The 14,385-nt window shown below is 36.5% G+C and overlaps 1 protein-coding gene across 1 annotated transcript; it reads right to left on the bottom strand.

Moving 5' to 3' along the window:
* Positions 1 to 6,176: 6,176 nt before the first annotated feature.
* Positions 6,177 to 9,406, bottom strand: LOC139895641 (putative F-box protein At3g10240). Its single transcript, XM_071878162.1, has 3 exons — positions 9,234 to 9,406; positions 7,839 to 8,965; positions 6,177 to 6,391 (listed from the first exon to the last, which is right to left on the bottom strand). The coding sequence occupies exons 1-3, from the start codon at positions 9,404 to 9,406 to the stop codon at positions 6,384 to 6,386; spliced, it is 1,308 nt and encodes a 435-aa protein (XP_071734263.1). The 3' UTR covers positions 6,177 to 6,383.
* Between the last annotated feature and the right edge of the window lie 4,979 nt (positions 9,407 to 14,385).

Below are 14,385 nucleotides of genomic sequence, written 5' to 3'. Positions count from 1 at the left end.
ATATAGATTTGAAAAGAAGAACAGAAACTTAAACAATTGATAATGGGGAAAATATTGATTTTATTCTCTTTAATTTACATACAACTTGAAAGTAAATTAAAGGCTATATCTCTCTCTAATTTTACGTACATAATACGTGTACATTAGAGGCATACCTCCCCTTTTGTTTCATCCACTCTATTTATATTAATAAGAAGTAAATGAAGCAATATTCCCATAATGTCCACTAACTTAACATGCATGAGATCATGGGTGTATCACCCACGTTTTATTGAGAGAAAATTGGATTATCCCTTGACTCTTTGAATCACCTTCATTCTCGGATCGGGTTTTGGATCCACCCGGATCATCTAGTTTTAAAAACATTAAGATTTTGATAGGAGTACTTAATACATTTTATGTTGTTTGATAGATTATCTATATTTTTTTACTATAAAATTAAATTCAGCAACCCTCAATCTCAATTTCTGGCTACGCCTCTGCTCTGCAGGTGTGACTTTCGACAACTTTTAGTGGGTTTGGCTTTTTCCAGTACATTGGTTCCGGTGTCCGGTTCTCCGTCTTTCCAGGTTTGGGTATCTTGTGGCATGAGCCCTTGGGTTTTGATTACAACATTACAAGGGTGAGTCATTTGAGGTTTTATGTTGCGGTTGTTTACTTTAAGTGACGGTTTATGCTATTTTTTGGTAGATTTTGGGGTAATGGTTGTATTTGGTCGATGATGTTGGGTAGTGTATGGTGTATCTGGTGTCTCAATGGTATTTTAAATAGCTAACATCCGAGTTCAAAATAAACGAGCTCGAAATTAAGTAGTTCGTTTAATGCTTGGTTTATTAACATCTCTAGGCGTAGGAATGAGCCGCATAATTTGAATATGTTGCAAACTTCTAAACAGTGTCTTATTTGTATATAAAGGGCAAATTTTTATCAACTTTTCCAGGGCAGTGGAATACCGTGGACCGGCCTTGGGTGGAAGACTCGAGTTTTTATCGATCTTGCAATTTTACTGTTGGAATCGGGACTCGACAGATGTCACAAGTTGCCTCCATTAACTACTCCACGACGTTATAATTATTTGGGATTCTCTTGGTTCAACTAGAGCAGGGACACGAGGGTTTAGTTGTTTCAATGGTTCATGTTTGTTTGATATGTGTGCATGTCAATGTTCGGATTCAATTAAAAGAGTGAGCCCAGATCATAGTATCTGTTCAAACAGACTTCATAGTGTTATATCACATGTAATCAACTAGATCTTTTGATCTATTTGTTAACTTTCATTATTTTCCTTAAGAAGGGCATTGGTTTTTATTGATTGAACAAATAAGCATACATGCCAACGGTGGCGGAAGCATAATTTTTTTTTCACCGCGGGCGAAATTTTTTTTATAATACGTAGCAATTTTTTGGGCAAAATATGGAGTCTTTTAGACAAAATTTGAAGGTTTTTGGGCAAAATTTGGATGTTATTGGACAACATTTGAAGGTTTTTGGGGCAAAAAAAATCTACTGGGGACAAATTCGAAAAATCTGAAATTTTTACACTGAAAATCGAAAAAAATTGCAAATCCACTGGGCGCGAGTGCCTCCCCTTGCCCCTACATAAAACCGCCCCTGCATGCCAAGATATACATAGTTACTAAGTGGTAATGCCAAAAAACAAACAATAAATGTTGATCATTCCAAAAGTCCTCTAACATCCCCCAACAGTTGGAGCAGGTGCAGACCGAACGTTAAAACTGAATCTGAACACATTTAACATAGAAATAAAAAGTAACTTTTTTTTTCCCTCTTAATTGATGCTCGGGTGCAGTCCTCTAACACTATTTACTTCTAAATTATGTTTTTTCCCAAAAACAAGTACATAAATAAATTCCTCCTTTTAACAACTTTCAGCAAGATTATCGTTGTAATCAGTAGCATCCCATTACTATTTCTATACTACAAATCTTCTTTCATGTTTTTTTTTTTTTTTTTTTTACATTTCCGAAGATTGTGACAAAAAACACAACACTTGCTACATCTTGACCTTGCAGGTTTCCAATGGTACTCTACGATTCTTCCCCGTATCAAAATATTATTACAAACTTTTGTTGGATATTCAATTTTCATCCGGGGTTTTTGTTTATGTACAGAAAAATCAGTAAGAACTCTAGCAAACCTAACTGCCAATTTTTCTAACACACATTTCTTTAGTTATTTTATCCATAAGCAATGGAACTGCAACTTCACTTACTATATGACCAACTCCAACACAATTCCAAAGTTCAAAAGGAACAGTATGAACATATTTTTCTGGTTGTCACTTATTCGAGATGAGTGGATCATTATCAACAAGCCAAGGACCACTATCAAGCACAAACTTCATTCGTTCCTCACTCTTAAAGTTAAAAGAAGAAGAAAGCAGACTCATTTCAAGTGATTTCACTTGTACCACACGTGCTCCATATTCTTCTCAAGTGATAGTGTACCAGAGAGTAAGGGATATCCATATAAGTGTAAATTTTCAAAAGAGACGTTAGGTTTCTCTGACTTGGTAAATGTGCCAAGTCCTTCCTTCACCGGAACTATCCTGCAACCTCCTTGCACCGCCGTTTTCTACAAGACAAACACCTCTTCAATTAAATCACCTTGTTCACCTTCACCTGTTACTATTCCGATTTACCTTCTCTAATTATGTCTAACTCCATGAATTCATCACCTATTAGCAATAACCCTAACCTTGCTTTTTCTTTGCCGATTGAGAAGGAATTTTGCTCGCCGTTCACTCGCCCTCCCACTCAACCTTTAATTTTTGGCGATTTCCTCAAACCTAATTTCTGCAATTCAAGCTCAGAAGATGAATCCCCTCCTGGTTTTTCTAGGTCAAGACGTATTCCAATGGCCGATAATGGGGTCGCCGATGATGCAGGGGCTGCTATTTCTTCCGATCCACTGTCCGAGTCTCGAAACTGCACCATTTTCATTGGCAGGATCGGCAAAAATGTTACACGACAGATGATTGAACCTTTTTTGGTGAAATTGGGACGATTTCAGAGATTAAGTTCTGGACGACTAGGAGATATTCGTTTATTTCGTACAGTGAGGATAAGGACGCGCTTTTGGCTGTGTCATCTTTGAATGGGTCAAAGTTTTTTGGCAAACCAATTTTTGTTGGGTGGCCAAGAAAAAGTACTAGAGAGGTTTCTGGTCGTAACAGTGCTCGAGACTTTGTTCAACCCAAACTACGGTGTAAGATCTCTCCTAATTCGTTGATTACATCGCAGCTGAAATATTCTGTTCTTTTGATCGACTCGATTCCCATTGAAGATAATAAGGTGTCCAGCTTCCTTATTTCTGCTAAGGTTCATGTATCTCACATCTCAAAATTAGGTTTATATGGGTGCATTTGTATTTGTGGGGATTCTGCTAGCTTTAATAATTTATTGAATGCTTGCTCGTCTGATTTTGTTAGTGTTTCCCCTTTTGAACCGTTAGCTAATGTGTATTTCCGTTTAACCTGGATTGAGATCTCTGGTATACCTTCGACGTGTGCTTCGAAACTAAATGCTAGTATAGTGGGTGGTTTATTCGGGGAGGTTTTAACTGTTGCTAAAGTTACGGAGGATCTGGGCAATGTTTGTTCATTATATGTGTTTGTCAAGTCCTCTAATCCTAAACACATTCATCAATCGGTTGAAGTGGATGTTGAAGATGATTCGTGTAAGAAAATCACTTTGGAAAACGTTTGGGTCAATGAAATTTCTGAGGTAATTACTTTGAATCGTTTTTTAGCTAATTCGTTTGATAAACAATTGTTGGTTTCTACGAATTGTTTCGTTGTTTCAAATGAAGATTTAGGTTCATTTGGGGGTGTTAACACTGTTGGAGTTGGTTATGGTATGTTGGGTGCAACAACTCCTGTTGTGAAACCGGTTAATCGACCTGATTCGGTTTGCCCTGACACTCCTTGTGCATCGTTATCGGTTAGTGGATCGGGTTTGGGTTTGATGGCTAGTGGAGTTGAATTGAGATTCGGGTCGTTTGATGGGCCTTGTGGAAACGAACGGATTACTTCACAGGTTGATGCTTCTACTTCTGTCCAGATGGATTCGTCAGTTGTTGGGCCATCTAAGGCCCAATTACAGCCTGTATCGTCTTCTGGTGGGCCGTTGACAGCCCAGGTGCTTCAGGGTAATGGTCCTGACTTAGATGTGCCCGATTCTGTTCCTACTTTCGTTGAGAGGATTGATAGGTTAGTGAAGGATAAAAAAAGGAATATACTAGAAGGTTTCGTTAGTCGAGGTCAAGATATCGGTCCCAAAGTTGTTTGTGGTTCGGCTAAAAAGGTTTTAAAACGTAAAGGAAAGGAGGTTTCTAGTGAGGGAACGTTCACGCTTATAGACACCGCTGATGACTTAGAATGTGGTGAGGCGATTCAAAAAAAGTTCATTGAGTCTAATGGTGTATGTACGCCGGGTCACGAGGTTGGTGGTTTCTTTCAAGAATTTGTGGACGAAGGTATGCCTTGGGTTCCCGGGAAACGTTTAGGCGAGTCCAAGTCTAATGTAATCTCGTATAATTTCAATTCGAGAACTGGTAAAGGTGTTCACATCAACACAATTAACGGGTTCACAAATCGGCCGGACGAAAGGAACGGTAATAAGCGCGCTTAATTTTGCTTTTGTATTTTTACCTGTACGCGTTTGTTTTTATAGCTTGTATGGTTCTTGTATTGTCTTGGATGTTTGTTCTTTTGTTTCTGTATGTATTTGGGGAAAGGTTTGGATGTGGCTCTGTTGGAGTTAACGTCGTTATGTGACGTTTTCTAGGTTCGAGCCCGTCCGGTTTGTCTTTGTATCGGTTTAGATCTTCATTTTTCGATGAAGATCTTGTTTTATATAGTTTTCGTTATTTTTGCCAAAAAAAAAAAAAAAAAAAAAAATCCATATAAGTGTAAAGAATATGCAACAATCCTTTTCTAAACACCTCTTCTTTCAATTTAATACCAATAAGACGAATAGAAAGAATTTCAGAAGGGTACAACAACATTTCAGTCTCCTCATCATTATTAGCACTCACCATTTATGAAAATGTCAACTTGACAAATTTCTTATCACCAAATATCACATATGATTTTCTAATAATACCTAGCAGATTTCCTCAGCATCCCAACTTCATCAGTAACTATAAAGTATAATTCTAACATAAAGTTACTATTAGGTCTAGTTGTGATATAAACATTCCTAAGATCATCACAAACATTTGGATCAAACGTTTTAAATTTGGATGGTCGGTATGTGCAGATTTATAAATAAGTATCAAAGGTCTAAAGGTGACAATTTGGGTTGGATTTGCAGGCTAAAACTACAAACCCAACCCGAAGACATAAAGGGTTGTGTATGTCAACCCAACTTAAAACTCGCTAAACTAAGCTCGAACCAATTGACCCGTTTAATGCACAGGTCAAACAAGTTTTTCGAGTCAAATGGGTCACATTAGTCAATCTTCTCTAAAAAACAGCTAATCATTAGTAAATAAAATGCATATAAAATCCTAATTATAGTTATACACATGTTACATGAATATGGCTTTATTACCAACATATTTAGTTCAACTAGCAAAAAGTTATCATACATAATACCATCGAAATGTAAGAAATCATGTATACAGGTACAAAGGATCATCCCCCATTATGATCATATTTGCTTAAAGAGTAACGTATTATCAATAGCCATGGCTCATTCACAACCTTCAACCTTTTATCTCTGTCTTTGATAAATAAAGATATAGATATGGTTCGTCCAGCCTTTTCAGTCATAAATTTTAAGATATATAGATCATGATTAAATGTTTAACTAAAGGCTTTATTTAAGGTATTATTTTTGTTCAGATGACACCAATTAACAATCCAGAATCAAACCAAAACTATAGGCCCAGAGTAAGAGAGGTTTAACTTACATTGTTTCTGGCAACAATTGATTCTTCAATTCCACAAAAATAATAAAAATAATAATTATTATACATCATTCTATTTATAATTAATGCGGATATATCCAGTATTCAGGTTGTTCATTTGGTTAGCAAGCCAAATGTTATAACTAAAGTTTTATTTTAACAAAACAAGCACCTAGACCAAAACTAACTCTGGTCTACCAAGTCATGCACATGAGTTGGTTAACTCTAAATTCAATCAACCAATGAGATGTTTAGGCTGCAGAGTGTAAATTTAGTTTCAACGTCAGTATTTTGACATTTGCTACAAGCAAAGAAATTATCAAAGTAACGATTTAGAACACTACTTACAATCACCAAGCACAAGACAAAGTGCATACAACAATAACCTTCCATCTCAAGTGCTCCAACATCACATCGTGCAACTTAGTCCATGAACCCAATGATCTCCTTTATTTAGCTGAGAAACAATAAAGAAAATGAGTAAATGACACATACCAACTTAGAATTACAGACTTAATAATTGCAATTCAAAGACATAAAAAGATGAAACTCTTTAACTCACAATGGCCAGATTTTCATATGATTGACACCAACATAGTCACAAATCCATACAAGCGTCAAACGTAATTTAAAATTACTCAAGATCAGAATAACATATCCTCTTCAGTCAAACTTGATTTTCACAGCTTTACCAATGGTGATATTGATAAGACATAAGTAAACAACAAAAACATATTCGGAAGGCAACGTATACATGGACCATGGTCAACTTGATGGATAGCCTATTGATGGGGCAGACTCCTGCATAAGTGCATAACTATTATGCACTGGACATTACAACCTAACTAATTCATAACATGATTTAAATATACAACCAATGCAGGTACATTTCTGACGCAGTATCTACTACTTAATCACATTTAAGAGCTTGCAGGATTATCTTATCCAACATTTTTGCTATTTTGATAGGTCCTAAATGGTGTATGTACTGCTAACTGCCTGATATGTTAAAACCAGTGGAGATCATTTATCATTTATATAGCACAAAAGAAGTGCTCATTCGTGTTGGTATGTGATGATCATTTATCATTTATATAGTTTGAAATGCATTTCATGACAAAGAAAACTAATTCAAGAAAAAGTGATATCGTAGTAGTAGTATTACTTCTTGTTAAAAGTACACTTACTAAATGTAGTTCAATCTTGATTCCTCCAGTTATATTTTTGCAAGTTGTTAGTTAAATAATTATTTTTATTTGCTTTTATTTTGTATGACAGTGGAAAACTTTTGGGTGATAAGAGACTGGACAGTGAAGTTTGAGAAAGATCAAGGATCAAATGCGTTTAAAAGAAGTAGGTCAACATTGACCATGAGAAACTAACAAGTTCGTTTCAGGAACAGAGGGATCAAATGTCTTCTTTTTATTTAAAATACATGAGATATTGATATATGTTTCATTGGTATTCGGTTCTTCTCGATACATGACTGATACAGTTTGATTAGATTTAGGTTGGGGATCATCAGTTGTTTGATTGATCATTGAGTGCTTTGAGTCTGTGTGTGGGGTCATGTTTTTGGATTTAAAACCCTGTTTGGTTTTTGAGTATGATTTAGATTCACTATATTGTTTGATTTTGTATGTTCTTACAAATCGTTAGTTTTAGGTTTCTTGACACTTATCCACATTATAGAAATAATCAACAAGTATAAGAAATTAGCTCCCCACTGATCAGATATCGAACACTTTGTCTTGCAAATACAAAGCAACATAAATCAGATAGCTACAACTATAACTATATATACTTGACTGTAAACAAGATAATTGTGGGTAATGTTTACAAGGATCTGAAATTTGATAATTAATAGTATATAATCTAAACTAGCAGCAATAAAACTAGATTACCTTGGAACATGTCCATCAACACAGAAGCGGCAGTGGTAGCGTCATCATCATCATCATCATGATCATCATTATCATTAGCAGCATCTTTTTCGTTGTCAACATCAACTTTATTGTCGTCATTAATGAGAATAGTATTCGACAGATCAATCAGATGTAACGTTTCCGCGAGGGAGTCCACGATGACTGCCTCTATACAATCACCGCTTCCAAAAACCTCAAGATCAGTGAACTGTTCTGATGATGGATTGTAAACCTCAATTTTGTCTCCTTTGGATGGTCCTGACCTTAACAATATAGGATCACCATTCTTTCTAAATCCTAGTACTCTGTCATCTGAATCCTTTGGTGCCCTAAAAGTAAAAAGTTTTTCATAAGAGTTTCGAACACCATGCTTCATCATCCAGACATCACAAACTCGTTGTTCACCCTCTTCATAATCATGAATCACAGCAAGAGACTCCATTCGCCTAGAGAGATACAACACTCCAGATACAAGTGCTAAACTATCAGGTAGTTGTACTTCTCCAATTTTATCACTTGTTAGATCAAATGTAATAATCAAATTTTTAGGATATCCATTCATTCTACTACTATAATCATTAGCAGAAAAATATATAATCCCATTAATAGCTACCTGATCCGAATTTAAGGAAACTGATTCATGAGGCTTATCGCTACGTACAGTTTTCCAAATCCCCGAGCTTACAGTATAAACCTCTGCCTCCCAATTGACGGAATTAGAAGTGGCACTATTATCATATTCCCTGATTTTGACAAGCTTAATGTCACTACTGTCAGGACAAACTCCGAAACCAACAACAGTAGCTGACGCATCAGGAATCGGAATAACGATACATCTCCGAATTGAAGGATTCCATATAATACATTTCTTCTCAACAACAGCATCTTCAAATAAACACAATAATCCCTGAGACGAACAGAAACCGTACGATTGCCCTGGCTCAAATCGTTTAATAAACTCAGGAACAGTAATAGGAGACTTGTTTTGGGGGAAAGTATCATTATCAATAATCGAAACGTACAACTTGCTGCGGGCATAAACGGTTGTGTCTGGAGAGGTGATGAGTTCGATCCTTAAGGTTAAGGATGATATGATTTTCTTTAAACTAATTTAACACCAATAATAGTTATATATATTGACCCTATACGGAGGTTTACCGGATTCGTTCACGGACCCCTACTCGGAACCACTGCCCGAATGGATGTGTTCCCGGGAACCGTCGATCGGGTTCGGGTTTCTGCCCGAACGTGTGTGTTACGTGCAAATGATGAGGGTCGTTGAAAGAAATTATCTACTGATGTCAAAAAAATCGCCGTTCAAAAAAAATTATCGAAACGTAATTATTTTGAAATTCGTCAATATCTGTTTCATACTGTGCAATTAGATAATGTTGCTGATTGTGGCGGACGCTGTGTTCAGTGACGAACGAAGAGCTTTTGATGATGGAACTGAATAGCTTTGAAAGCAATGTGCATCGAATCAATGATTTAATCGGAAGATGTTTTATGATTTCAGCTTGAATCTCGATCGGTAAGCTATTAGCCATTTTTAATTTTGAGTTTGAGTTTGTGGACATTTTGGATTTTAGGGCTTCGAAGATTAGGGTTTTTATTTGTACAACACTAGAGTGATTGATCGAAGTGTGTGAGTTGGAAATGAAACTATCAAGCTATATTGTTGAAAGCTTGGGAACAAAACGTTGTATGAAATCCTGCCCCTGGTGTGAATGTATTATTAATTAATTAATTTAATAATTTAATTACTTTATTTACAGCATATAATACATTTATTTCAACAATTAAATTACAAATCCATTTACTTTCTATAAATACACATATCATTTTAAATTTGTCTACAAAGATACATCTTTAAACAAAGGTACAACTTTAAAGAAGGAATAAAAGAGACTAAAATAAAAAGGTGAAATAATTGTATCTATGCTACTCATACAAATATATGACACTTACCATATAGATATTAAAATTAGAAACGAATTGGAGTATATTCTTTTTTTAGTAAAGGAGATCGGGAAAAAAATTATTAACTAGTAGAAAAGAACAAGACTACAACTTATATTTGACGTATTATGCCTACCTAATCTTCACCCTCGAAACGTGAACCCAAAATCTCATTGTTAAAGCAGTGTTACAAAAGTCGGCCATGAGGACTAGACCGATCCGATTTGTAGCGACCCCGACAAATCGTCAAGTGACGGCGTCGGCTACGTGGGTCCCATTACCTGATTATAAGTCTTTAAGATAACGTTTGACCAAAATATGTCGCCTTCATTTCAAAACAAAGATTGTTTCAAAGTTTACAAGAATTGTTCAACCAAAAGTTAAGTTACAACGTTATGAGTACGATTGAAATCTAGGCGACACGGTTTAAAGTAAAGTCAAAAGACGCTCCATGAAAAGCATGTATACTCGACATCCAAAGCAAGTATCAAATAATGAGCGGAAGCATGTATCACATATCGTGCAAGACCTGAGAAAAACATAGAAATCTGTCAACGAAAAACGTTGGTGAAATCATAGGTTTAGTAAGTAAATTGTATTGAACCACAAGGTTCTTTAAGAATTGTTCAACCAGAATCATTCACATTCCAAAATAGTATTTGTATCACGAGCACCCAATTATCAAGGCTTAACCGAATCTTCCCTCTGAATTTTGAATTTAGTGTTAGAACTTACACTATACATTGTTGAAATTATATTTCATTCACTAACGGTAGCGAACCGTCTGAATGAGGGTTTGTTAAACCCGTATGGCCACACAACATAATTACACGCTTACACTTACACCCTGCAAGTGGAACTAATGATAATTGGATTGAGGACTTTTGTTCAAACTCGTATGCATCTTTGTATTCGTATTTGTTCACAATGTAAAAGCATGAAAAGTAAATAAGTATGAAATGTATGTGTTTCTCAGCCCACGATGTAAAGAATAAAAGTGATTGAAAAAGTGGGACTATGATCTCACCTTGAGTGCAAGAGTTAATAAAGTGCTTCGAAAAGTAAACGCGTGCAAAGACAAAGCTAGTCTTGACCTAAACATATAGGTTATATTAATAACGGTAAACACAAAACGGTCAAAGATGTTCAATTAGTCCTATGGCTCGTTACGACTCGATTATGAAGCATGTGAGTCAAATTGTCAAGTTTCATGCAAGATACAAGTATAGAATCATGTTAGAAAGATTGCATAATTAATTGGTTAAGTTTGACAAAAAGTCAAACTTGGTCAAAGTCAACGAAAAAGTCAACATGTTCGGGTCGGGTCCCGGACTATTTTTCTATGCTAAATATTCATATACAAGTATATTAAAACAAGTTTCATGTGAATCGGAGGTCCGTAGGTCATCAAACATTTCACGTGAAATGGGACGAGGAGGTCAGAATCTGACCAGGCACATCTGCGCGCCGCGCGGGTATGGGGCGCGCCGCGCCACCATCTGTGCAGGTCTGTTTCTGTTTTTCCACAAGTGTGCACGAGCCAAAACCTATTCTAACACAACACTTGACCCGTAAACGCTTATAACGCCTATCATACATCGTTGGAAAGGTATTTTGACGAGGAATGCAACTAAACACATATCATCAATCAAACTTTCACTTTAAACAACCAAAAACCGCAATTAAATACTCATAATCAAAGTTCAAGTTCCAAAAACGCATTTTATGATTCGGGCAACCAACTTACATGTATGTTATGCCGTTTCGAAGGTAATCAAACACACATTGCAACAAAACACTAACAATTAACATTCCATGGCATTCAAGCATCCAAAAATTCATCTCAAGAATTAGCAAACCCTAATCAAGCATCACAAAATCAATAATCATGTTTTTGGAGTTTCCTTAATCCACCTATACATCAAAACGAAACTAATGATACTAGTAACACTTTTAAAACATGCACTTTAACAATCTAACAACATTTGATCATCCAAAATCAAGGATTTAGCAAGTAATTTTCATATTGAACTAGTTACACCAAAAACAACGAATCGAGCATACAAATTACATACACGACATCACAATGAGCCATAGACACTAATTAACAACTTTATAAGTTAAAAACATCAAGAACACAAAAATCTAGTGATTTTAGAAAGTTACCCAAACGAGATGAGGTTGGTATGAAATCGAAGAGGAAGATGCAAGGATTCCAAATATGTAATTTGTTTTGTTGTAAGCCTCCTAGATCGAATTTAGATGATGATTTTATGAAGTTGGGGTTTGTGTGTGTGTTCTTGCTAGAGAGGAAGAGAGAGAGAGGGAGATGGTTGAATGGTGGTGATTGGGGTGGACTAGTTGACCTAGTCAACTAGTTTGCCCCGTGTCAATTTTAGTCCCTCGAGTTTAGAAGCGGGTGCGGGATTTAACCGATCGAATATTTTTAAAACGCAAGTTAACGAGAGATGTTATAATTAAATAACGAGAATATTATGAACGTTCGTCAACGAAGTCGACGAATTTAAATACGAAAGATATTATTTAAAAAAAAAAGACGGTGTTAAAATAAATTTAACGGAAAAACGCGGGATGTTACATTATCCACAACTCAAAAGAAATTTCGTCCCGAAATTTAGTTGGAAGTAGTAGTCGATATCTCTTACTCGAGACTTTACGTTGTCCACGCAATGAATAAGTGAAAGTACGTCCTTGAGTGTTCTCATGAGTTGGATAGTCAGGGTTTTACGTTGTATTTGGGTTTGGTTTTACTATCCATGATTTCAACCAGTTTTCCCATGAAGAGGAGTTTGTCATCAATAGTTGGTGCATCTAAAAGGATTGCACATTCCTGTTCCGCATGACACGTTTCTAAGTTTGTTACACGAAATGTAGGATAAATGGAAACTTAATTGAGTCGGAAGTTCTAAACGGTAGGAAGCGGTCCTAATACGCCCCAAGGTTTCAAAAGGTTCAATATTGCGGTTATAACCTTCCTCGATTTCCCAAAATGGATTACACCTTTCCAAGGTGCGGGTTCTCAATATTACGCGATTACACACTGAGATTTGTGAGGTTTTTATCTAAGTTTGGTATAACTCTTCTGGCGACCATGGGTTGTCTCTAGCCCGCCTCGGACTCGAACGATCTCAATTGTTGTTTCTTGATGGAGTTCAGATTTGGCGATTTGCTTGCCGCATGCTTTGGTTAAATGAACAGGGGTATGACATTTGCGGTCATATAGGGTTTCGGAAGTGCTGCGTTAATATACGAGTGATAGCTGTCGCAGTAAGGGGAACTACTAAAGGTGACAATACTAGTCTGTAACATGTCTTTCCAAGATTGAATCGTACGTTTGCTCGGTTCGTCGGTTGTGGAAGATACGCGGTACATATGTCTAAGCGGGTTCCCAAGGTCTCTTGCAACGCTAGAGGTGAAACGAGTATTTCAATACAGGATAAATGACGAAGATACACCGTGTTGGAATAGAATTTCTTAAGATATGTTTGAACAAGTCAGTTAGGGTTCGAAAAATGTTCGTTAGGACTATTCACCCTCGTGGCGAATACTAATGTAATATGAGGAGTTTCTCTATCCATGGAGAAATGTTACAAGGAGTTTCCTTAACGGAAATGCGAGTGATGAGGATAGGAGTGAAATGAGGACTTTGAATAGGATGAGCTTACATCTCGAGGTTGCCATAACGTGCCTCTAGTTGTAAAAAAAAAATGAAGCCTGAAAGAGAAACGAGATAGTACACGTAATTGTATAGTTCGGGGTTGAATAATGGTTGGACGATTATCAGCAACGCAAGGGCGTTAAGTCAAAGAAGAGTGAAGTATCGTTGGATTGTGTGCTATCTTAAATTCCAGTAATATCAGACGGTGACGGTGAAATAACAGAGGTATGTAGTGTGGTACGTGATGACGAGAAGATTGATCGGATCCACAATTTAGTATTCGAATTCTTCGTGTAAAATAACGAATTTTAGTTATGTTGATTTTTGAGTCGAGAGAGTATGCCTTTCGGCGTCCAAGTAGAAATATTTCCATATTTGAGTCCCACCTGGCGCTATACGAATTAAGCTAGTAAGGTTGGTGTGAAAAATCACGTTCAAGATTCGGGCACGTAGAGGTTTAGATTTCTACCTTAATGAGTTATCGAGGGTAAAGAACGAGCATCACGAGAAAAAGTCGAAAATGAATCTGCGGTAAGTCTGAGTCATGAGAGTTTCCTGATTACATGTGGCTTGATTTGGAGATTGATTGTAATGCCTTGACCATTAACATCATGGTCTAGAAAATTGGACTTCGTTCAACAGAAATTCTCACTCGGAGAATTTGGTATAGAGTTGCTCTTTTCTCAAAAGTTCGAGCGTAAGATGGTGATGTTGTTCGTTTTCCTTCTTTACTTAAATAAGTTAAGACGTCATCTATAAATACGATAACAGATTTGTCTAGATAAGTTTGCATACGTGGTTTAGGAGGTTTATGGATACGGACGAGCCTTGGATAAATCGAATGGTACTAAGAGAGATTTACAACTAACGTTGCGAGTTCGGAAAAGA

The sequence above is a fragment of the Rutidosis leptorrhynchoides genome, chromosome 1 (genome assembly GCF_046630445.1).
Source record: "Rutidosis leptorrhynchoides isolate AG116_Rl617_1_P2 chromosome 1, CSIRO_AGI_Rlap_v1, whole genome shotgun sequence".
Taxonomy (NCBI): domain Eukaryota; kingdom Viridiplantae; phylum Streptophyta; class Magnoliopsida; order Asterales; family Asteraceae; genus Rutidosis; species Rutidosis leptorrhynchoides.
This window is presented reverse-complemented; position numbering and strand designations above follow the sequence as displayed.

Coding starts and splice junctions, on each gene's coding strand:
- LOC139895641 (XM_071878162.1), bottom strand. CDS start 9,406: ATGGCTAATAGCTTACCGATCGAGATTCAAGCTGAAATCATAAAACAT. Junction 8,966..9,233: donor CAACATTATCTAATTGCACA/GTATGAAACAGA, acceptor GTGTTAAATTAG/TTTAAAGAAAATCATATCAT.